A 24,332-nucleotide genomic window follows, 5' to 3' on the forward strand; every position below is an offset into this window, starting at 1 on the left:
GAATAAGCACCACAATACTCGTTTCCCTGCAGTTACCATGTAATACTTTCTCTGGCTCTTAGTGAGCTGCCCAAAAGCAGGTCAGTGAGAGTTCAATAATCACTGCTTCCTCAGCATCAACAAGTCAGTCGTAAGCTGTACATACAGCTTATGCCTGGTCAAAACAGGGGATCACTTAGCAGTGTTTGCCAGCAGCTTAATGTGACCCCACAAACTCATACATGTCATCTGCTAGCTTTAGGGTAATGTCCAAGCCCTCACAATGCCTTTGGAGAGAAGTTGGAATGCCTGAAAGACTGTGAAAAGCACCAGAGATACTTCCTGCCATGGAGGCTATGGTGTCAGTGTCGCCTCCAACAGATATGGACAGCACGATGGCTCGGACGAATGGGTTCTCGGTCTGTGCAGAGAAGAGAAGAAAACAGAAATGCACAATTTAGTCTGCATAACAAGAGCAGCCTGAAGTTCACGCTGAAATCATCTGCGAAACACGCCATGAGCTCAGAGTATTCTCACTTCAGTATTAAAGGGGTACTGACACCTTTTTTCGAAGGCGAGTGTACTCCGCCATACAAATCTCCTGTATGCAGAGACAGCTCTGAGCAAGTGTGAAGCTCGGCAAATGCTGATAAGATATTTAATTTTGATATTAAAATCAATTTTTCCATGGCGCACCTACCGACATCGACATTAGCTTGACGTCAGGCTACAGTACTAATTCTGGTGACTTCACGCAGCAATCTGACTAGTTGTGATGATGTCAGGTACCAAAACTTCCAAGATGGCCGCTTGTGCGTCACCAAAACATTCAAAATGGCCGCTTCTACGTCACCAACGGAGCCACGTTGCGGAGTGGCCGTGGAAACGTCACTGTATATTGTGCGAGCACGTGACAAGAAGCTCATACCGTGTTGTGACGTCAGGGTACAGTAGGAACCGAAAGTAGCTTTTAAAAACACACTGTAATTACTTCTTTAGGGTGCACTCGCGCTTAGCACTACCTTTTCTAGAGTCTTGAGGGCTTGGCCTTTCATTTGCCGCAAAATAACGACAAGTGAAAATTTTCGTGTCAGTACCCCTTTGAAGTTGCCTGTTGGGTTTGTTGGCGTATCATATTAAATGCCAGTGCCAAAGCACCTCTAGGATAGGACACAGAAGGGTGATACAGCAACATACACAAACACAAAATGCCACACACACAGCACTCTGTATGTGTGTTTCTGTGACGAGTCTTCGATGCACTTCGCCATTGCCATTGCCATTGTCAGCCCTTATGTACTTGGAACGTTAGACACTGGGCCACCTTTCACGGACGCCTTTCTCCTAAACAAATACAATTCATTTTTGCAAATACAATTCCACACTATACACTTCCAATAAACACAATTCAATTTTTCAAGCCATGTGGTGCCTCAGACAAAAGCAAACTGACACTCATGCTTCTAGACTGAGAGTGTGCTTACTGTCTAACTGTTAAAAATGGACAGGTATTCCTTTCAAGAACGAGAGACTACCCTTCTAATGTTGGCCACGCTTTCACTAGTTATAAGTTTGATCTTGTACCGTATATACTCGCATAATGATCGCACTTTTTTTTCAAAAAAATTGACGCCAACTTCGGGGTGCGATCATTACGCGGGGTAAATTTTCCGTGAAACAATATTCTGAGCACCGAAAACGCAAAGAAGTCGCTAATCTGAATTCTTACGATAGCTATCATGAACATAACCAAAAATAAAAGTAGAGTAAGGCTTACCTTTGTAATAAAATGCACGCGTTACGCAGGAGCTACATGCATGGAACACTGCCCTTTTATTTTTGAACTCTCTGACCCCCTAACGTTCATTCTGAGTCCGAAGCGTCACTGGCGTCAGTGTCGTCGCCGCACGATTCCCTGTCGGAATCAGCAGTGTCTTCACTGTCCCACAGACGGTCATCTTCTGTCCCGTCGAGCGCGTTGGAAATGCCAGTCTTCTTAAAGCTCTTGACGACCACCTCGTCGGAAATGTTACTCCACGCTTCTAGAATCCATGAGCAGAGGACTTCCACGGAGGGTCTCCTGATTTTGCCACTTGGCGTGAAATCGTGGTCGCCCGCCGCCATCCACTCTGCGTACAGCCTCCGGACGTTGTCCTTGAACGGTTTGTTCAGTGACACGTCCAGAGGCTGTAGCAGCGAAGTTAGACCCCCAGGGATCACTGCAATTTCCGTGCGCCGCTCCTTCAGCTCGGTACAGACACTGTCAACGAGATGGCCCCGAAAGCTGTCCAGCACAAGAAGTGAAGGAAGCAGAAGCGCTCCTGCTCTTCGCCCCCAAACCGTCTTGATCCAATCGACCATGAGGTCTGCCGTCATCCACCCTTTTGCTTGAGCGCGGATGTGGATGCCACGGGGAAAGTTTCCCTTCGGAATTGTTTTCCGCTTCAGAATCACATACGGCGGCAGCTTCCGCCTGTCTGCCGTCACTGCGAGCATCACGGTGCACCGCTGCTTCTCCGCACCACACGTTTTCACGAGCACACTTCGAGCACCTTTCTCGTTCACAGTAGTGCTTCGAGGCATGTCAAACGTCAACGGCGTTTGGTCGGCGTTGCCTATCTGTGACAGCAGGAAACCGTTTTTCTGGCGTATCCTCGTGACGAACCTGTGAAAAATCGATCACTTTGTCTTCGTACGTGGATGGAAGTCGCTGGCAGAACGACGTCCGCCGCCTCAGCGACAGTCCATTCCGCCGCATGAAGCGTGTCCTCCAGCCGGAACTGGCGCAGAAGTCCTTTGTGGCTATTCCCAGCCTCCGGGAAACTGTGCGCGCCTGCGTCCGTACCATGTCTAACGACACGGCACAACCGTCTTTGCGCATGTCCCTCACGTATTCGAGGACTGCCTTTTCGATGTCAGGGAACTTGCCCGTTTTGGGTCCGCGGAAAGCCTGGCGCGTGCTGTTCGTAGCCATGAGCTTCTCGATATCGGATCCGGATCTCGGATCCGATATCGAGAAGCTCATGGCTACGAACAGCATAATATCGGATCCGGATTTCGTCGACGCCGAAATGTCTGCCGGCAGCGCGGTTTCCGTGCTCTAGCGCGTAATCAAGCGCCTTCAGCTTGAACGCGGCAGTAAAGCTCGCATGCCGCCCCATGGTGAAGCGGCGCTTCAACAGACGATCACAAAGCACAGCCAAAAAAACGTGGTGTCAGGTGACGCCGTGACGGGCGGCTGGGATGGCGGCGACACGGCTTTTTCAGGAATTATGGGAATGCGTCGGCAGCTTGTTGCTGTGAGATGACAACAGGTCGACCAACAGGCGGCCGCCGCTGTAACAGTGCGGGATAGCAAAACAAACATGGCGGCCCACAGAGCGAAGCGACCGCATTTTTTTTTTCTTCTTTTCGTCAGTCACGGTGGTTGTGAGTACGTCACGCGCGTCAAAACAGTCTCTTCTGTCTAAATAAGGAATGCTTTCATTTAAATCAGTAAATTTACGGCATTAGCGTAGTGATGCCTGCTTTCAGATCACAGAAACAAAGATGGGCGCGTTCAGCTGCCACAGACATAAAACACATGGCGGGCATTCAGTGAAAACTGCGGCATTTGCCTTTACTGCAATCCTAAATGGCACGTTTCCGCCAACGGTGGGCAAAAATTACGAATATGTTTGGTGCGTGCAGTTCACTTGGCGAGTTTGGAAGAGTTATTAACGCAACATTCGACAGATGATAAACGCGATGATCATCGGCTAGACTTGGCACACGACATATCGATGCGGCAAGTTCGGGGTGCGATCATTACGCGGGGAAAAAGAAAAATCGAATTTAGACGACAAAATTTAGGGGTGCGATCATTACGCGAGTGCGATCATTACGCGAGTAAATACGGTAGCTGTTTGCGTGCTGAGCTTGTGTGTGAGTCTAATGGACAGAATGCCTTGGATCACTCTTCAGTGCACTTTATAGAATATTCGTGAGCAAGTAAGTGATGAGTCTTATGTTTAAAATACACACATCTAAGTGCATGAATAGCAGCATTTGTGCACTATGTGTCCACTGGAATAAAGTTGCCACAGCTCAGGTTCACTATCATGCACCTGTAACGTGCAGCAGAATAACACAAGCACCAAGCCTTATGGCAAATGGAATTCCTGATTGAGACTGACTTTCAGTGTGAATGTTTAAAGGGACCAACAACTGATTTTTCTCGACCCAGTTTTTTACGGCGCGACAGAAAGCTCACCCTTCGTAGCGTTTGTAGCTGCAGTGGTTTATCCGAAAAGCACGTAGTTATTTTATAAGCAGTATTTTTCGATCTGAAAGGCTCCAAACACGCATGGAGGCTTGCTCCAGCAACGCTGAGAATTGATAGCGATGCCGCTAGCCCTTGTGAAAGCTGTCGTTGTTCTCCTTTCGCAGGAGTTACTATAATTATGCTTAACCACCTTTATTTTGAGCTTTCCAACCATTTTTGAAAATAGCAAGCTGTTACAATGAGATGTGTGGCTTTATACACTTTCCCGGTATTTGTACAGCGTTGTGTGCGCCTGCGCCCAAGGTTGCCGGCGCCTGTGTCATGGATGGCTTGTCCCGGCGTCGTTACTCTCTCGATACACGAGCCAAGCCAAGTAATCGAAAACGTAACTGTGCATATCCACGGTCGCACCGAGTAGCAGCGCGCGTCATTTCTGAGACGAAGTGTAGGTAGCAAAACTATGTCGCTCCAAAATCTCAGCGACCTGGAAACTGCGTGCACGGTTGCATGAGCACGCTGAAAAATTGCTCAAGACGCGCTGACGAGCACGGGATCATTACGTCACGCGACGGCAGCGCCACTTTAATGCATACTACTAACGCAGGCCTATATGTACATTATTATGGAGTAATACCTTTTAATATAAAGAAACGAACAATATTTCAATACTAACAAAAAGATCGTCGACCGCATACAGCAGTCAACGGTCACGTGGCCGTCTTCATCGGTCCATTCATGTTTTTGCCGCCAGAGGCACCACAGGTCATTTTTCGCGACTTTCAATTAAGAAATAAAAATATAAATCCATCTCTCACAAAAAAAAGACAGGGTTGGTTTGAGTCAGTGCAACGGACAATCTTTACATCAGTGGAGTCAACTCATTTCACATTCTGGGCAGTTGTCGGCCCCTTTAAATGAAACCCAATTAAGTGCACTTTACCTTATGTCAAAGGTAAGTCTGCAAAGTTTGAGCACATACAGCACCACTGCTCACTTTAGCAAAAATGAAATCAAACCTCAAATTAAAGTTGTGTCATAAAACTGGTAATCATTCAAAGCACCTCCTTTATCTCTCTTTCATTTCCATTTATTTCAAGAATATAAACTTTCCTTGATCTGGCAGATTAACACTGCCTGTGATAGCTTTTTCTTTTTTTCCCCACTTTTTTTTTTTTTGCATGTACATGGTCATAACCAGCATTTCAAAAAAGACTGCAGTTGCCCTTAGTTTTACTGGCGCGTCAACTTGCCAGGCAAGAAGAAACACGTAAGCACAGGCCTTGCCTCCTTTCAATAAAAACACTGTTGAAATTAGAAGCTGTACGAACGAGACAGCAGGATATTCTCGGACTTTTTTTTTTTTTGCAACAGGGGGTACGAGAAGCACCATCACATCTCATACACTGTACAGAGCTTCTGTGACCATGCTAGTCTGTAGCTTAAAAACCTTAAAAAATGAACAATAGACAAGAAAAAAAAATAATAAATTAATTGAAGATGCTATTGCAATAACTAAAGGTGTTCACAAATGATGTCATAAAAGGTTAGCAGAATGTTAGTGGTCTTAAAAAAAAATAAACGAGAATCAGAATGAATAATGGCACTTTCAAGTAGCCATTTATGAGCAGTATAGTACAGCACTTGGTATACAGTATGCACTATATTCAGTAGATCGAAATCAAGCACTCGGAGTAGTACATTAGCTGGGCCCTAGCTCGGAGTGCTTGAAGGTCCTGGAAACATGACTAAGTTCTAATAGAGAGAGAGAGCAAGGTTTATTTACAGAAAGGCAGAGAGGTTGGCCTGAGCGATAGTATGCTCTAGCATGCTACTGTGCACCGGGGCAGGGGAACGGGAGGAGAAAGAGTAATGAATGGCGATGGTAAATTAGGGAGGTGAGCACATACAGTCCCATCCATGCACGCTGGTTTGCCACCACACCCCCCTAAAGTCAGTTTCTCAATCAAGACGCGCAAGGAGCGCTTTTAACAGAATTCCTTTCATATGGTTACTGCAATTTCCGTTGTTGGTGTGTGACACAGCCATGACGGCAGCAGCCAGGTGTGTGTATGTTTTGGAGGGTGTACTTTCTCCGTTGGTACGCACTTGTTTGTCTGCTATTTGCAGTGGTGGTGCAGATTTGCAGCAATTTTCAGAGCAGAAAGAAAGCTGCTTGGGAGCAGGTTTGGAGCTCAAAAAATTGTGTTTTGGAGCAGACAAAATGGTGGGGTCACTTGGAGCAGTAAAAGTCTAACTTTTTAGTTCATATTTTAATCAGTGCACAAACAAGAACTGCTGCTCTAATGTAAATAAGGATACAAGACCAGCAGCCATAGACAGTGGCATCGGCAGAAATTTGTTTGGTTGGAAGGGGGTGCCAGCCAAGCAAATGGTTGAGTGTCAATTTGTGCTCTGTGTACCATGGCAGAAACAAATTTTGGGAGGGGCACGTGACTGGTATGCCACCCCCTGGCTACGCCACTGGCCAGAAAGCAGCCGTCAATCAGGCTGTTCACACGAAATAACGTCCTATGCTAGCTTCATTGCAGCACACACGATGTGCACTGCAGTGAAGCATTGGTGACAAAGCAAGCATGGCATATTGCCACACCCGCTTCTTGTTTTATTTTGATGTACTATTCGCGTTTGACCCACAAGGACAGTTAGCAACGCTCGACGCTGACCGTGTTGAAGTGTTCGAGAAGCTTCGCGATTGTAGTGAATCACTTTGTTAAGATCGCGCACGACGCGAATAGTATAGATTATTCTAGAGCTTGCGCGGCCACCAGTGATAAGACTGGAAAGTTCGATGCATGATGTATAAAAGATGGCGTGTCCCAGCCATGAGCAGTTTTGGCCTCGAGGCCCACCACTGGACACGCCGGCGCCACCGTCGGCGTGACGTGCTTGGCAGGATCACGTGGTCTCAGCGGCCGCGTCGGCTGCTTGTGGAGCACTGCCGCGTGCTTTGGAAACGAGTTTCAAGTCGTACATGCGCTGCGGTCTGTTCAAATTCGGAAGTTTTCTCTCATTTTCTACTCAATTGAAACCATTGTAATAGAGCGGCTGCTTCCGAAGGCAACGAACATGGGGCTCTATCACTTGGTGCCGCAGTGCCGCGTTTACGCAACGGAGCCCAGTGTCAGCCTGCACCTGTAACCGCGGGACAAGAAACTGCGTGAAGCATGGGTTGTAAAGCTAAGAACCGGCAAGTAGCTATCGGCTACGAGTCTTGTGTGCAACAAGCACTTCCGCGACGAAGACTTTCGTCACTGCGTCGGGCCTGCGATGTTCGGTGACTAGCAGACAGCGCGCACTGAGACGGTGGCTCGCGCGCGCTTCCCGCCGGCAAATGATGCTTATCTGCCACAGGATGGAAAAGGCGCTACCTTTTACCACGTGCGATACCATCTCAGAACCCTCCCGTGCGACCTCTTGATCGTCGACCCCGTGCTCAGCGTCCACAAAATCAGCTGCAGGTGCGCAATTCATTGTTTAGATACGTTGAATTAAAAAACGCACAGGGTCCCTTATGCATTCGCTAAAGATGACTAGAAGGTGAAAGCAATCTTCTTCTTGTCAGTAGTTGTACTGCCCCATTTGATGAGGCATCTAGGGCTTTCGCCTTCATAAGCTACATAAGTTTTGCATTGCCTCCGTGATCGGCCCACCGATCACGGAGGCAATGCAAAGGGACCATGTCGTGTGAATACGTGATCATGTGACATCACGTTATGTCACGTCATGGTGATGTCATAATGAAGTTACAAATTTAGGAGATCTGCGACGTCATGATGACGTCATCACGTGACGATTATTTTTTTCGTCACTCGTCTTGATGCCGCCGACGGTCAATCTTCCCGTTTGAAGAGGCATGTAAGGCTTTCGCCTTCATATATTAAGCTACGCGACGTTTGCTGGTGGACTAGCGAGAGTCAAATGCTGCGGCTGTGTGCTGCATTTATGTTGGCAGTAACATTTTTCAGTCGAGCTTGCGTTCCCCTCACGCAAGCACAATGTGATAAAAAGCCCAAATTTATTTGTGCCACTCTCAAACTCACGTTGGGCCTCTGGAACTCCATGTATTTTCCTGGAGCCTCATTTATTTACGTGGGAAAGATGCCACCCTGTTGACGTTAGACATGACACTGCTGCCAAAATTGCTGGGGTACTCGTCAAATATTTACTATCCTGTTTTGTGGCTGCTGGTTGCTGCAATAACTTCTATTTTATTCACCGCTATTTCAAGTTCATGTGGGCCCTAGTTCACAGCCGACGTTTGCAGAACAAGTCCAGCAAACGTTACTGTATTTTCTTTCTTTTCCTTGGCGTTGCATGCTACTACATGCTCAGTCTCGTAGACTGCTTTTCCTTCCACCAGCAATCTCGAAGTGGTGAAGCTTTGGTCTATGAATTTGTTGATGACAGAGACCGGCAAGTTCACTGGAATGCAAAGGGATCGATAATTAATTGGAGCATTAAAAAAAGGCGTTGCATTTGCTCACGTTTTGTGTGAGCACCAAACGAAACGAATGCACTGAATAAAGAAACAGAAGCAGCGGCATTTGCCCGCTGAGAAGACCGATCAATACTCAGTGCGAGACAACTTGTCTAATGACATTGAAACGTACACGAATTTAGACCGAAAAAAAAAAACACTGAATCGTCGGGAAGGCACACCACAAAGTTGCCATGCGCACCGAAGTGGTAGTTGTAACGAAATTGTTTTTGAACTGCTCTGATAGCGCCCGCGCAACAGTAGTTGTCTGTGTACTCACAAATTCTCATATTTTGCGGCCTAAAGTTCACAGCGCGGTGTCAAAAGGCTCTCGTAGCAAAAGCGAAACCATCAGTACGAACATACATGCAGACGCTCATACATGCAGGCACCGTCAGTCGTCGCGAACCCGTGCGATCGCTGGCTTGAGGCTTCTTTCTGTTATGCTCCGTTAGGTTATACAGGCAGTCTACTCTAACGAGATATTTCACATAGTTTGCACTCAGCGAGTGACTACCTTTCACGCAAGAAGCCGGTTCAGGGGTCTCCAACGGGGTGACCGCGTGAAGCGGGTGCTCGGTTTTCTGCAAAGAGACAGCGACTGTAGACTATCTTGTGCTTTCAGTTCGTCGAAAATTATTATTTTGACAGTAAAGAACACAGTTCCTTTCGAAAGTACTTACAGAAATGCCCTGGAGGGCTTCCGCGGGGTGTTTTTGTAGAGCGCCGACAGCAAAACCTATCGGGAGCGCGCCGGCGGTATCCTGCCTAGCACGCAATCGAGGCGCGTCCGATAGAGGGCGACTCCGTAACTCCTCGAGGCCATTATCGACGGCCGACACCCTGTTCGTCGCTATCAGTGTACAGAGCATATTGCTGTAGTTTGAGTTTTAATTTCCCGGAAACAAGTTCGGCCAAATAAAGAGTTTCATGCCGACTGCTGTCTTCATCGACGTCACGACCCACGTGTCCTCTGGTGGAGGTTCTGTTCGTTCATGTTCCGGATGGCCCGTCAAGCCATGAACCCAGCCCACGTCGCGAAGAAGACTACGACACCATCAGCGACAGTCGAGCCAGCCGCAGACTGAAAGGACTACCGCCCCAATACAGACCCCTACCAGACAAGCCAAGAGCCACGGCGACGAAGACAACAAACACGATGACGGCCGCAGTGTCCCCTGCAGCGATAGTGATGCAGCCGCCCAGGGAGCCGCCGACATTCCGTGGTTCACCATGTCAAAACCCCGAGACCTGGCTGGAAACGTTTTAAAGGGTCTCGACCTTTAACAACTGGAACTCTGACGATAAGCTGCGCCACGTGTACTTTTACCTGGAAGACGCAGCAAGGACCTGGTACGAGAATCGGGAGTCCGCACTCCGTACCTGGAACATCTTTCGCGGCACTTTTTTTGGTGACGTTCACGAGCGTCATCCGAAAGGAAAGGGCCGCGGCCTTGTTGGAGACACGGTCACAACACCCGAACGAAAATGTGGCCATCTTCACAGATGAACCGATTGTTCCGCCACGCTGACCCCGACATGCTCGAGGAGAAGAAAGTTTGATTCCTCATGCAAGGAGTCAAGCAAGAACTCTTCGCTGGGCTGATGCGTAACCCACCCAAGACCGTCCGAGAATTCCTGACGGAAGCAACAGCGATCGAGAAGACGATGAAAATGCGTACGAGGCAGTACAACCGCCGCATTCCTACGACAACCTACGGGGAGGTTCAGGCGCTGCAATCTGATGACCTGCGTGACACCATCAGAGCCATCGTGTGGGAGGAGCTACGTAAATTGTTGCCCTCCTCCCAGCCTCAAGTGGACCTGATTGGCCACGTCGTACGCCAGGAAATCCAGCAATTTCTGGGAGCACCTGAACCTGTGCAGCCTGAGCCACAAGGTATGAGCTACGCAGTCGCAGCCCGCCGTAGCGTACCCCCTCACTGCCGATTCACCAGCTACGTAAGGACATGCAGACTGTCAGCAACGCATAACACCGCCGATAAGACCAGCAGGCTTTCTTCAGCTGATCGAGCCACCTCAGCGACTGTTCCAGCAGATCGGGATGGACCTCCTGGGGCCGTTCCCAACATCGACTTGCAGTAATAAGTGGATCGTCATAGCTACCGACTACCTGACCTGCTACGCCGAAACACGGGCCCTGCCCAAAGGCAGTGCCACCGAGGTAGCCAAGTTCTTCGCTGAGAACATCGTCCTACGTCATGGCGCTTCAGAGGTCCTCATCACGGACAAAGGTACCACCTTTACTGCAGACCTAACTTGGGCCATTCTGAGATACAGCCAGACAAGCCACCGCCGGACCACCGCCTACCACCCACAGACCAATGGCCTTACCAAGCGCCTAAATAAGACCATCGCCGACATGCTGGCCATCTACGCCGATGTGGAACATAAGACCTGGGATGCTATCCTTCCGTACATGACCTTCGCATACAACAACATGGAAATGCAAGAAACGATGCAGATGACGCCTTACAAGTTGGTCTATGGGGGGAACCTGGCAACGACGCTCGACGCCATGTTACCCAACGTCCCTGACGAAGAAAACCTCGGCGTCACTGTTTACCTTCAACACGCCGAAGAAGCCCAACAGCTCGCCCGCCAACGCATCAAGGATCAGCAGGTGACCAACAGCCACCGTTACAATCTGCAACGACGCTTCGTGGAATACCAGCCCGCGACCGTGTTTGCGTTTGGACGCCGATACGCCGACGTGGACTCAGTGAAAAGCTTCTTCAGCGATACTTCGGGCCATACAAGGTGCTACGACGTCTCGGTGCACTGGACAACGGGGTTGTTCCTGACGGCATCACAAACTCTCAGCGGCGCAGCGCACGACCTGAAGTCGTTCACATCGTGCGCCTCGAGCCATTTTGTGCGCATTGAGGAACCTGAGGACTCTGCTTTTGCTTGCTTCATTGTTGTTCTTTCGAGTTAGATGCATATATTCTTTTTTTACTTCCATGTTCTCTTTTACGCATCGGAACGATGCTTTTTCAGAGGGGGGGCATTGCCACGCCCGCTTCTTGTTTTATTTTGATGTATTCGCATTTGACCTGCAAGGACGGTTAGCAACGCTCAACGGTGACCGCGCCACAGTGTTCGAGAAGCTTCGCGATTGTAGTAGATCACTTTGTTAAGATTGCGCGCAGGAAGCAAAGAGTATAGATTACTCCAGAGCTTGTGCGACCACCAGTGATAAGACTGGAAAGTTCGATGCATGATGTATAAAAAGACGGCATGTTCCAGCCATGAGCAGCTTATCGACAGCCGACGACCTGTTCACCGCTATCAGTGTACAGCGCGTATTGCTGTAGTTTGAGTTTTCGTTTCCCGGCCACAAGTTTGGCCAAATAAAAGTTTCATCTTGAACAAGCCGACTGCTGTCTTTGTCGACGTCACGACCCACGTGACAATACACAGCTTCTCGGAGTGACAGGTGTCGAAACATCAATCTTTCCTGGTTTTCGAGATGGGCAGGGGTGACCACCTCTACAGACCTTTGACCTCCTCCCCACCCCCTCATTATTACCCCTTTGATACGAAAGTGGCAGGGGTTCTCAAACTGGGTTCCGCGAAGGGAGTACTACGACACTGCGAGCAGCTTATCGATAACTGATTCGACGACATACCGTTTATTTCCCTTAATTTACACAGATTAATAATTAAGCAAAACAATTTTGCAGTGCACCTTGGATTTACAGAAGACATTGCATGCCACATGTGGTGTCTTCAGTGCACTTGTGAGCGCTAAGCACGCTCACAAGCACAGTTTGCAGCAAGTCGGTGGGAATCAGTTGGGAAGTTTTGCAGACTGAGAATGACTTGTCTGGCCTCTTTTGGTGATTGACGATAATATTTGTTGTTCAAACAGCTTTCTGTAATGGACACACGAACGCAGTCCCGGATTATTTGTGGTTTGTGGTACACAGGTGTCTGCACATGTCAGTGTCCATGCACGCTGGTTTGCCACCGCGCCCCCCTAAAGTCAGTTTCCTAATCAAAACGTGCAAGGAGTGCTTCAATGTGCGAGAACAGCAGCTGCACCACTTCATGCCAGATGCATGCTTTTAGGCTTAGTGAGCAAAATGTCTTAGTGTTAATTACGATCAGTGCACCAAAGAACCTTGCACAGTGTGATTGACATGGGACATTTTCTTGAAAATATCAAACAAACTTCTGTATGTACGAATCATTAGCATGAAGACGCCAGTTACAGCACAAGGTGGCTAAAACGGCCACTGCATGGCCGGAGTGCACTACATTACGATGTGCGTGGTGGCTACAATAACACTGCTCGTCTACGCATTATCACCACTTCCTCATCAGGAGTGTTGAGCTTCTAGAGTGCAAACAACATGTCTGACTGTCAATGACGGAGATTACATGCACATATATTGGTTACGACTACTTATCATAATGATAAAATGCATATCGATGAAATGAGGGACAAGGGGAGTGAGTTCTGCGGAAATATAAGAAAAGCCGCGTTTTGATAGACCAGGAATATTTTGGACCAGAAGCGCTCGAGTGCCATTTGAGCAAGCAGAGTAGTGAAGTTTGATGTGGTTGGCAGAAGCTGCACTTGAATGTGTGCAGTAAGGCCCAGAGACAGGACTGCAAATGGACAGAGAGGACAGAGAGACAGGATCGCGAATGGCGGAGCTGGACGACCACTGTACATGTGCTAAAATAAGCACGAACATGTTTTCGTTTCCTGCATTTGATTGCTCTGAAGTGTGGCTGAATGTCTAGCACAGGCAAATATTTTTCAGGCTCCAGTCTAGAGCAAGCTCTGCAATACAATAATGTGATTAAGTGAAGGGTTGTGAAAATAGATTTTGCCTGTACCAGTCGAATCCTGCATATACAAAGTGAGATAGAAGGAAATGCTTACATACTTGTCATCTTTATTTCTGCTTGCAAGGACTTCCCTGATGTACTATTTCCCTAACTCCTCCTCCCCCCTCAGCAGCCTTTACCTGGCTTTTCTGGCTAGTGCTATCCTATTAACAGGAGTGAACCTTAGTGCTGTTCACAGCATGTCGACAAGCAGTTGGCATGTGTACTATTTGTACGCTCGTAATCTGTAATTTGTGCCCGATATTGTCAATGTTGTACAAACATAAAAGTAAAAAAAATTATTGCAGAAACACACTGGGCAAGTTAACTGGACTGCATCACATCTGACAATTAAGAATCCCCCAATCATACCTGGAAGAATGGCAGTGGCTCGTGTGACCTGAGGAAGGCGTAGATGGCTGTTGGAACCGACTTGTGGGCCGAGACGTCATTGCCAAAAAGGGCAGCAACTTCCTCTGCAGACAGATCCTGGGGTTCATCACACAGTACACGTCTCATGTTTTGCAGTGATGTTGTGAATGGCTTGTCCACTGATGGATCTGTTACCAGTCTGAAAAATAATAAAAACAGAAATAAACTCAAGGATTTTGCAGCAAAAAGCATCAAATGCTGTAGTAAGCAATACAGCACAGTGTAGCAAATGAAATAATGACATCTGAGCAGAGGGCAACAAAACTTTTAACTGAGCAAGATCTCCAGCAGAAATCAGGATCTGCATTACATACAAATACTCTATGCATAACTCTTTGCAAAGCCGTAATAAGGGCTTCTTTTACTTGAGTTTTAAAGGGACAGTAAAGAGAAACAATGAATCGGTTTAGATCGATAAATTGTGCTCTGAGAACTGTAATGTTGTTAATTTCGCCATCATAGGTTTATTAATAGAGGAGAAAATCAAGTTCAAAGTGTCATTTTTAAAAGTTCAAAGTTTCATTTTTGTATTTACCGTATTTTGGCGCCATTGGCTCAACAAAATTGCCCCAAACTTGGTACGTTAAGGCTATGGCCCCCTCAGAGGACAATGTACTTCATTTTTACCGATTAGGAACTACATAGTCCTTAGTAGGCGCCTTCAAAACATATGACGTCACGGCAAATGGTGCAGAAACTTCAAGGTGGCGTCGCCACCCACATTTTGTTTTTCTGCGTTTTCCCACTTGCTAAGTGTCTTCTCACAGCAAGCATGGTGTTTTTGGTATCGTGAAAGAGTACTTCACTAATGTGAGAAAAATTGCTTTGCTCTTTAGTGTCCCTTTAATGCTTTTAATCCACCTAATTTTGCATCTACATTCTTCTGATAATTTCTACTGGCCTCCAAAGTTCATCCTTTCAAAGTAGCTCAAATCTTGATTCCACCATGTATGCACAAGAGTAGTGCATGGAAAAAACGTTTTTATCTGTTCAACGAAGCACTGCTGCAAGGGGGAAAAGCACAGTTGTAACTTATTTGTGTGTGAGCAGCGCACCTTTCGCAAAAGCGGCCACTGCAGTGAGCAAAGTGACCTTCGTGCTCTCTGTAACTTCAATGCAATCTTGCGGTGAAAGCCGAAGACGTACAAACCATCCCCATCCCGAGATAAGCGCGCGCACGAGCGACCAAGCGCTGTGGAGGTGCATGCGCATCACAACGCGCAGGGCGACGACCTTTAAAGCACGTCCTTCGAGCCCTTCGCGCCATCTCACTAGTATATAATGAAAACACACTGAAGTGCCACCTATCTCGGAGTACCGCCAACGGTAAATGATGTATATAAATAGCTCACAGTTAGCATGCTTAAGAACGTGCCGTCTATGGTCAGTTCGGGCCGTGCGCTGCGGAGCGAGGGGTCGTAGGTTCGAGTCCCAGCGACGGAACTTTTTCTTCTAGTTTTATCCTTTGCCATCTGTTAGTGTATACTTTACAACATCATATCCGTGACGGAAATACGTCAGTGGAGCCATCGTGGACCCTGGCATAAAACACCTTAGTGTTCCAAAATTAAGAGGCCATTGTTCCTGTTTAGTAAGCAGCAATTCCATTAAAGCGATTACCATTCACTTAGATTCTACTACTGGGCAGCACATTACACATACTATTTACAATACTAACTCTGGACACAGCCAAAGTGTCTATGAAGCAAGGCCCTTTCATCTTACTTGGTCCCTTTTGACTCTATGGTGTCCATCTGTTCCACAAGAAAGTCCAGAAAGGCTGCTTTGTTGAGGGGTACCTGGGCATCCGATGCAACAGCACGGTGCACAGCCAAGCATTGAAGGATGGCTCCATTATAGCCATTCTTGTGAGTGTGTGTGATGCGTGCCTGTTTTTCAGCAACCTAAACAGCAATGGATGACATAACAATTCCAATAAATGCACAAATATTTTGGTTTCTACGAAAGCATGTGAGAGGCTTGAAGAAGCCTGCAGCGCTTTCTTGAACATGAATAAACTTGCATGGTTGATAGCCAATACGTTCAATGAATGTCTGCACTAAACAGAGGTTATATGCTTTGTCGAAGGTGCGACATATGTAGATGATATGGCAATGCCACGCTGTTGCAGCATAGCAGTGTACTAGTTTGTACATGAGCTTACATTGGATTGTCAGCTGGAGGAATGACAAGAATAACTCTATAAATCAATCAAACAACTGGTGGGCATTGAAGCCTTAGAGCCAAAACTGGGTAATATAAGCATGTACATCGAGGCTCCAGAAAAATTCCGAGCATGTCGGATTCTTCAATGCACCACAAGATTGCTGCACATAAGCGTTCTTGTATTTCGCACCCATGAGATGTGGCCAACATAGCCAGAATTCAATCCTGCTACACTGTGCATAGCAGCGCAAAGTTATAGTAACTAACCTACCATATCAGGGCCAGTGTTTTTGTAGCAATGCCTATTCTAATGCTAATGCCTTTTCGTGCTGTTCACACTTGGCCAGATATACCGGGTGTCCCAGCTATCGTTTGCCAAGGGTTAAAAAGTACAATATTAGAGGCAAGAGAGTGAAATCAATCGCAAATTGCAGACAGTCACCTTGCGTACTACAGACATTTTTTTCTAATTAATTATTTTTTTAATTAGGATGATTGAACTAAATTGCTAAATATTGACTTTAGGCAAGAAATGCGACTTGCAATGTTTGATAGCGCCTTTAGAAACCCTCATTGCATTATTTGCGATCAAGAAAGTCTCACGTATACCATTTTTTCCAAGCTGCAAAGAAAGCCCGTGAAATACAAAAAAAAAACCAAGTGACTAGTGCATTCGTGCGCAGTGAAGGTGCTGCTCTCAGCCGTGGTTTGAGCGAACGAAATTAGCTGCGGCCACGACTTGCCGGCTCCGTTGCAGCGGTAGGCCGATAAGTTGGCAGTGGCTTCTTGGCCCGCGTCAGCCAGTTGGCACGCATGACGGTGCAAGTTGCAGCGAGCGTGGGCCAAGAAACCACCGTTAGCTTATTGGCCTACTGCTGCAACGGAGCCGGCAAGTCGCGGCCGCAGCTAATTTCGTTCACTCAAACGAGGGCCGAGAGCAGCACCTTCGCTGCGCGCGAATGTGCTAGTCACGTGGTTTTTTTTTGTATTTCGCGGGCTTTCTTTGCAGCTTGGAAAAAATGGTATAAGCGAGACTTCCTTGATCGCAAATAATGCAATGGGGGTTTCTGAAGATGCTCTCGAACTTTGCAAGTGGCATTTCTTGCCTAAAGTCAATATTTAGCAATTTAGTTAAATGAGCCTAATTAACAAATTAATTAATTACAAAACAAAAAATTGTCCGTAGTGTGCAAGGTGGCTGTCAGCAATTTGCAACTGATTTCACTTGCCTGCCTCTAATATTTTATTGTTTAACCCTTATCTCAGCAATTTGCAACTGATTTCACTCGCCTGCCTCTAATATTGTATTGTTTAACCCTTATCTAAAGATAGGTGGGACACTCGGTATATATGCGATATGCACTTGTCAGATATATATGTGAGTAAGCAAAATAAACCCTCAGTTGGCAGTCTTGTAACTGTGCTTTTTGTTTGGTCTGTGTGATTTTAGGGCTGCCTAAAAGTATAGAGCCCCTTGGGACCATGTGTTGTGGTCCCAAAGACATTTTTGGAATATCTCACTATAGTACACATATTTTGTAATGCTGTCAAGCATATTTGGCATCAAACAACGTAACAGGTTCAATGCCAGCCGTGGTGGCTGTATTCTGATGCAATACTTGCAGACCGACCAATGAAACACAAGTGGCCTTGATTGAATTTCTTTTTCTAAGGCTATAGTTGTCAGAAAAAGAGGAATTTATGGCAAAAATTTTCAACTGCTGTGCAAGCAGGACAAAATACTAAATGTTGGTGTAGCTGGCACATAAAACTGTAGCAAAATGTCACAAATTGCACAGTTGGACAACCACTGCATAGAGAACAGAGCTGGCTATCAGCACATCAATAAAAGGTACAGATGGGAGCTACAAATGTTGATTCACAGCACAGTGCTGTCCTGTGTGCAAGCTATTCGGCAGGAAATCAGCAGCAGCTGTCCCTGTGAGCAAATTCCAAATGGGTTTGATAGAACTTCTTCACTCTACTATTCTAAAATGTACAAGCACAAGTGACAATTCAACTGCAACCACCTCCTTAGTGTAAACTAGCACCTCGCAAATGTGAAAGGACAATAGACGAGTTGCATAAATACCAGCAACACTGTAAAAAGCCCCAAAGCGTTCAGGCGACACTGGACTGAGCCATCATTGTGCATGAAAACGAATAAAAAAAACACGCAAGAACGCGGCGCTCGTTCGAGTGAAAAGAAGTATAAGCGTCAGATAAACGTTTCACTTGGATGTGAACGTTTTGTGTGATCCAGGTGGTATGCATGGCCAGCCAAACGCACGGGACTGCTCATGCACAATGGCGGCCGTTGGCTGCTTCCTGTACATATGTACAGATGGCGCTGTTTTTTGCAACTCGTCTATCTTGCTGCAGTCAATAAACCTCACTGAAGAAGCAAAGACGGGTTGAAGAACATGCTAGTTGGACTCACAGAAATCATTTCTGCCATATTCTTGTGACAAAACAATGCAACAGGGGCCACCCTCATTGCACCACCATTTCCATATGAGCCTGTGCCTTCAAACTGGCTTTTGGCAGGTCCAAAAGGATCTTCAAAGTTGCCTTTTTTGAGTGCGTGGAACACATCAACCACATTAGGGCCATAGCCTCGCTTGGGCTGCTCAAAGTACTCCGAAGTGAACCTGTAACAAAACGTTCATATCATAAAAACTATAGTTTAGGAGTCATTTTAGCTAGCGTGACCAGTCCAAATTGACTAGTTTTAGACAATGTACTTTTAAACTTGTCTAGACAAACCTGCATACCTCCTAGTTTACGGGGACTATCTACCACTTTTAATGGGCTTATTTTGCAGTGCTACAGAAGGCCTTCCGTTGAAAGTGTTTAAACAAGCAGTGATCAAAAATCATTGAACAGGGGATGTTGCCGGAGCCAATGTTTCAACATGGATACTTGCTTTTATCAGGGCAGCAACTTTCCGGATTAAAACAAGTCCTCTTGTCAAAACAACATTTCCTGTTCAATGATTTTCCCTGAACTTCCACCTTGTTTGGATAAACGTACAGTGGTTTCTTTAGAAAGTGAGCATACGTTTTCAAAACTGAATTTTTCTATCTTCTCAGTCTCTTCAAACTATGTATGAACATCCACAATACTTATTACTGGATGCGATGACAATGTCATGTGTGCTGTTAAACTTGAGAAAATGAAAGCACATAGGACTTCCACAGGAATTAATACTTTTCGAACGAGAAAGTTGAACTAGTTGGTGGGGAGTTATCATAAAAGAAGGTAATGTTTGTGCTGTCTTGTTCGCTTCTCTTGCATCCCTGTTTGCATGCCGTATTTTCTTTTATGATCATTCCTTTTGGTCAAGCACTGAAGATATAACCCTAATAATACTATTCCTACAGGCATAGTCTGTTTATTTTGGCTCTGCTAAAAATTTAAACTTGTTTGCAATGGCCTTGCAGGCAGACTATAGTACAGAATGCCTACCCGGCCAAGGGGATAACACCAGCATACCTTAGAAGTGTGGCACATTTTTAAAATTCCAAAAATGGCAGCAACCCTACCACCATTCCCACAACTCAATACACACTGGTAGCACTAATGTGCATCAACATTTCAAGAAAGCACATCTGAGAACCCAACCCATTGACGCATCATTTATATTTAGGCAACATGAAGCCAGTGCCATTTTATTAACATACACAAACTGGAAATAAGGAAAAAATTACTTTATGATGCAAAGAAACGTTAGCAAAAACACATAAAATACATTTATTACAAAGACATCAACACTGTTAAAGGAGCACTGACATCAAATTTATGCCTGTCATGATTTTTGCATCCACGAGTAGTTATCTACCCCCTAGTAGCGATTCACGACCGAAAATGCAACTGAGGGACGAATAACTACCTGTTTTATTGATTTATATCACCGGTATCTAGCATGATTCAAAATGGCTGGCATGCCCGCCATTTTTTTGCGCTTCCTCGCGATCAACTCCAGGCCGCTCCCCGGTTGACCACTTGTCCACAGAAAGGAGTGACGTGAGGATCAGCTGCTCAGCTAACATTTCGTCTGCTAGGCGCGCACTTTCAGTCATGCCTTGTCACCAGCATCGCCGTCATCGCTATCAAAAGTACCAACTAGTGTTGAAGACGACATTCTGGAACTTGGAATCATCGCGACGCCGCGAATCATTTTCGCTTCGACCCTTTGCAAAACAGTGATTCACAAATGGATGCCGTTCCAAGCAGCAACAAGGTGGTATCCAGGGACGCACGCTTGGGCCATACTCGCTGTTGTGTCTCAATTAGCTCTATTAGAGAATTTAAGCGTGCACGGCATTCCAGCCGGTATACGCAAAGGGGTCTATGGAATATCGATGTAGCGAATGCGCACTAGCGGAGAAATAGAATACGATAGGTTTCTACAATAACAATTCCGTGCTTGCCAGGTTCTTCTTTGCGCCGCCAGATGGCCGCACCTATCCGGCATCTCACAGTTACGGCTGCAGCAACCCGGTATTACGCTAGCGCAAGGAAGTCCATGGACGAACTAAAATACACTATTAACGCTACATGAGTGTTATTTGTTAGCGATGATATTTACCTATACGCTACTCCACTTTGATAGCTTGTGGTCGTGATGGCGTGTACCGCACGTGCAATGAAACGACACACTAATTCTGCTTTTTCCGGGCTTCCGACACAATTTTAACTGCAGCTCAGAACGGTTCTCTGACATGCTGACTGATGAACACACGTCGAATCATGTTCTTTCTTTTCACCTGTCTTTTCATGGTGGTTTGCGTCTTAGAATTTCATGAAATCATTCAAAGCAGCACGATGAAGGTCAAGCATGAAGAATGAGAGAGCTTCCAGGCGTCGGCACCACAATAAAAACACTCCGTTCTTCGACGTCATCGCTACTAGCGCATCGTCACTCAGGATGGTCTGCGCCACATCGTACACGTCACAGTAGTGTCGATGTCGCAGGGAGATGAAAGCACCTTTGAGCTTTCGTACGCTCTTTGCCCTCGAAATAAACTAACTTTCAGGTGACAGACGCCATTCAAATTTGGTCAAAAATACTTATGCATACCGAGCAATCGAATGAAGGACACATCTCGAGCTTGAAATTTTATGTCAGTGCCCCTTTAAGCAAAACAAGCAGTTAAGATCCCCTGTATGGATTTTAGGTGAAGTGCTGTTATGCAGTTGGGTCATTCCATGCCAAACGTCCCAGCCATTTTGGCGACCATTTCAAATGTATTTGAAAAAAATCATGCTGATTTATTGCATTGAAAACAGTGAATTGCTAGAATATTTCGAAAAGAAAAAATTTTTGGTGACAAGGGAGCCTTCCATATGTCGCATAATGTCGTCCGAGTGATATTTGTCAGAAAATTTATTCCGAGAGTCACGTGTCAATACCAAATTTGGTTTACATATTACGTAAAGGCATTTGTGTAAGGTTTTCGAAGCTCAATAATATTGCTGCAATTTTTTCTCCATATTTGTCTCCAGAAATCTTGCCAAAACCTTCTGTTTGCATTTTTTCTCCTGTGAGACTGCGTTATGTATGAATATCTGAGTAATGAATACTAACTCTACGGAAGGTGTATTTTGCGTTAAGAATATTTTCAGACCACTGAAGTGCGTAAATCTCACAAGAAAAGATCACGAATATAGAAAATCTTGATTTTGGTCCACAATGAGACGCAATTTACACCATGTGGCACTCCACTAAAAATCAGCTTTATACCTCAATCGAAAGCAAATGAATAGTTTTCTTATATGGCAAGTTCCGTCATTAGACGTTTTTGTTTTAAGGAAGAAAATAATTTTTGAAATTCTCAATTGACGGCTATCTTCCTATTTGTTCATACGGCAGCTTGCACATTGAAGTTCCCCATTGCTATCAATGGGAAACATCAAAACTTATTTTATTCCTTAAAAACAAAAAAAAATGTAATGATAAAACTTGCCATATAAGAAGTATTTATTTGCTTTCGACTGAGGCATAAAGCTGATTTTAATTGGAGCACCACGTGGTGTAAATTGCATCTCAGTGTGGACCGAGTACAGATTTTCTCAAATTCGTGATCTTTTCTCGTAAGATTTACACACTTCAGTGGTCTGAAAATATTTTTAACGCAAAATACACCTTCTGTAGACTTAGTATTCGTCACTCAGATATTCATACATAACGCAGTATTACAAGAGAAAAAAATGCAAACAGAAGATTTTGGCAAGATTTCTGGAGACAAATATGGAAAAAAAATTGCAGCAATATTATTGAGCTTCGAGAACGTTACACAAATGCCTTTACGTAATATGTAAACCAAATTTGGCATTGAAACGAGAAACTGATACTCTCAGAATAAATTTTCTGACAAACGTCACTCAGACGACATTGTGAAATTCGGAAGGTTCCCTTGTGACCAAAAATTTCTCACTAAAATATTCTAGCAATTCACTGTTCTCAATACAATAAATCGGCATGGTTTCTTTAGAATGCATTTTAGATGGTCGCCAAAACGGCTGGGATGTTTGGCGTGCAATGACCCAGTTTTGTTTACATTGTTATACCATTAAGTGACGCTATGTCATTCACACATAACTTTCAGAGACAAGTGAAAAAATATGATTTCTTGTTTATAGAATAAAAGTCCACTCGTTTACGTCAACATGACACTACCTTCTCGAATCCACCACATTTGATTCTGAGCGGCAGACAGTTCCTTCGACGCCTACTCACTCAGAAAAGAAAAGAGCTCTTTCAGGACTGGGCGCATTCTAAGCGCCGAGGAAGCACTGCATGTGAGCAGGCTGCGGAGAAGATCTAGAAGCTGATATAACGCAGTCATCACCTTTGGGCAAGGTCACTGGCATGGAATCCCTTTTTTTCGATGAGAGAGGTCGCCAGGCACCTTGTCATAGCAGTGTCATCGGTGTAGGGACGAAAAGGAAGCAGACCTGAAGCGAGTGCATTTTTTCATTCGCACTGGTCGATGTGAATGCGAAAAATGGCTACAGAACTTGAACATTTCACGCACGCTAAAAGAACAACCATAACTCCTCCAGATTTCTCCGCGACGCGCACTTCAAGGCTGGCGCATACTCATAACTGTTTAGACACGTAGCCAAACTACTCAGCCGATTCTCCCATGGTAAACACACAACGCACGAATGCACACCACAACACCGTGCAATCGTGAATTAAGTGTCCAGTTAGTAAACACTAGTTGAAATGGACTGCTACTCGAACGTACTACAGCGTTGCGATGATCACTGAGTCCAGAATACGGTTCACCTTTCGCTGATTCATCGAGGAGCTTTGAGACATAGGAGGTGAGCACAGACTTGGATATGGGGAAGTCGCCTTCGAAAGGCGCTCCCAGACAGTCGCCGAGGAGAGAGCCGACGAGGCAGCCTCGAAACTTGCCAGCCAGTGAGCACACAGAGTTGGTCACGGCCGACATTTCGCAGCGAACTTCACAGGCAGAGCTCTATTGGCCCTTCTGCTGGTACGCCCTTGCCAAAACTTTGCACCACCTTCCTTCGCGAAATGCAAACGCGGGCAACGGCGCGCTTCACAGTGGTGGCCAAATTACGAACTAGGCGAGGCGCATGACGATGCCCATTGACCGTTGACCATATTTGAGTTCCAAGTACATCGAACCACCTCCTTTGTAACACGCAAGTACACAAGCTGAAAGAAAAAAGTGAACAATTAAATATCAAAACAATAAAATAAGTATATGAAAGGTAAATGTTTGGACCACGCGGTCGCGGTTCGGACCAGTTCGGACATGCCCATGCATGGAGGAAAGAAAAAAATAGGGAGTATGCACTGAAACTGAGCCGCAATGTGGCGCTGCGGTGCCCCGAGCTGGGCGCCATTTTTGCGGTTCTCGTGCAGCAGCCGACCCACGCTTGCTACTGTGTTTGCTGTGTGTACGCGCTAGGTGTTGAGTGGTGTTTCCTTGACTTCCGTGTACTCGCGTGTTTCATTAACGATAGTACAGCGTTGGAATTGTCCCCTACCACTGCGTGTTGCACGGATCTAGTCATTTGCCTTGCTGTGCAAGCGATCGCCGTGTTGCTGCAGTGAAAAGATGCTGCTCAGCGACTACGCCAAGTCGC

General features: G+C 46.0%; 1 protein-coding gene across 2 annotated transcripts; it reads right to left on the reverse strand.

Moving 5' to 3' along the window:
- Positions 1 to 145: 145 nt before the first annotated feature.
- On the reverse strand, positions 146 to 23,785 carry LOC119379363 (ADP-ribosylhydrolase ARH3). Of its 2 annotated transcripts, none has more exons than XM_037648673.2 (6): positions 23,500 to 23,785; positions 23,057 to 23,162; positions 18,643 to 18,853; positions 15,762 to 15,940; positions 13,977 to 14,175; positions 146 to 400 (listed from the first exon to the last, which is right to left on the reverse strand). In XM_037648673.2, exons 1-6 carry the CDS (start codon positions 23,666 to 23,668, stop codon positions 197 to 199), a joined length of 1,068 nt encoding a protein of 355 aa, XP_037504601.1. In that variant the 5' UTR covers positions 23,669 to 23,785; the 3' UTR covers positions 146 to 196. The 2 variants fall into 2 exon arrangements, with proteins under 2 accessions (XP_037504601.1, XP_037504602.1); XM_037648674.2 differs by having other exon boundaries at positions 23,459 to 23,640.
- Positions 23,786 to 24,332: the final 547 nt, after the last annotated feature.

Source organism: Rhipicephalus sanguineus, chromosome 1 (genome assembly GCF_013339695.2).
Source record: "Rhipicephalus sanguineus isolate Rsan-2018 chromosome 1, BIME_Rsan_1.4, whole genome shotgun sequence".
In the NCBI taxonomy this organism is placed as follows: Eukaryota; Metazoa; Arthropoda; class Arachnida; order Ixodida; family Ixodidae; genus Rhipicephalus; species Rhipicephalus sanguineus.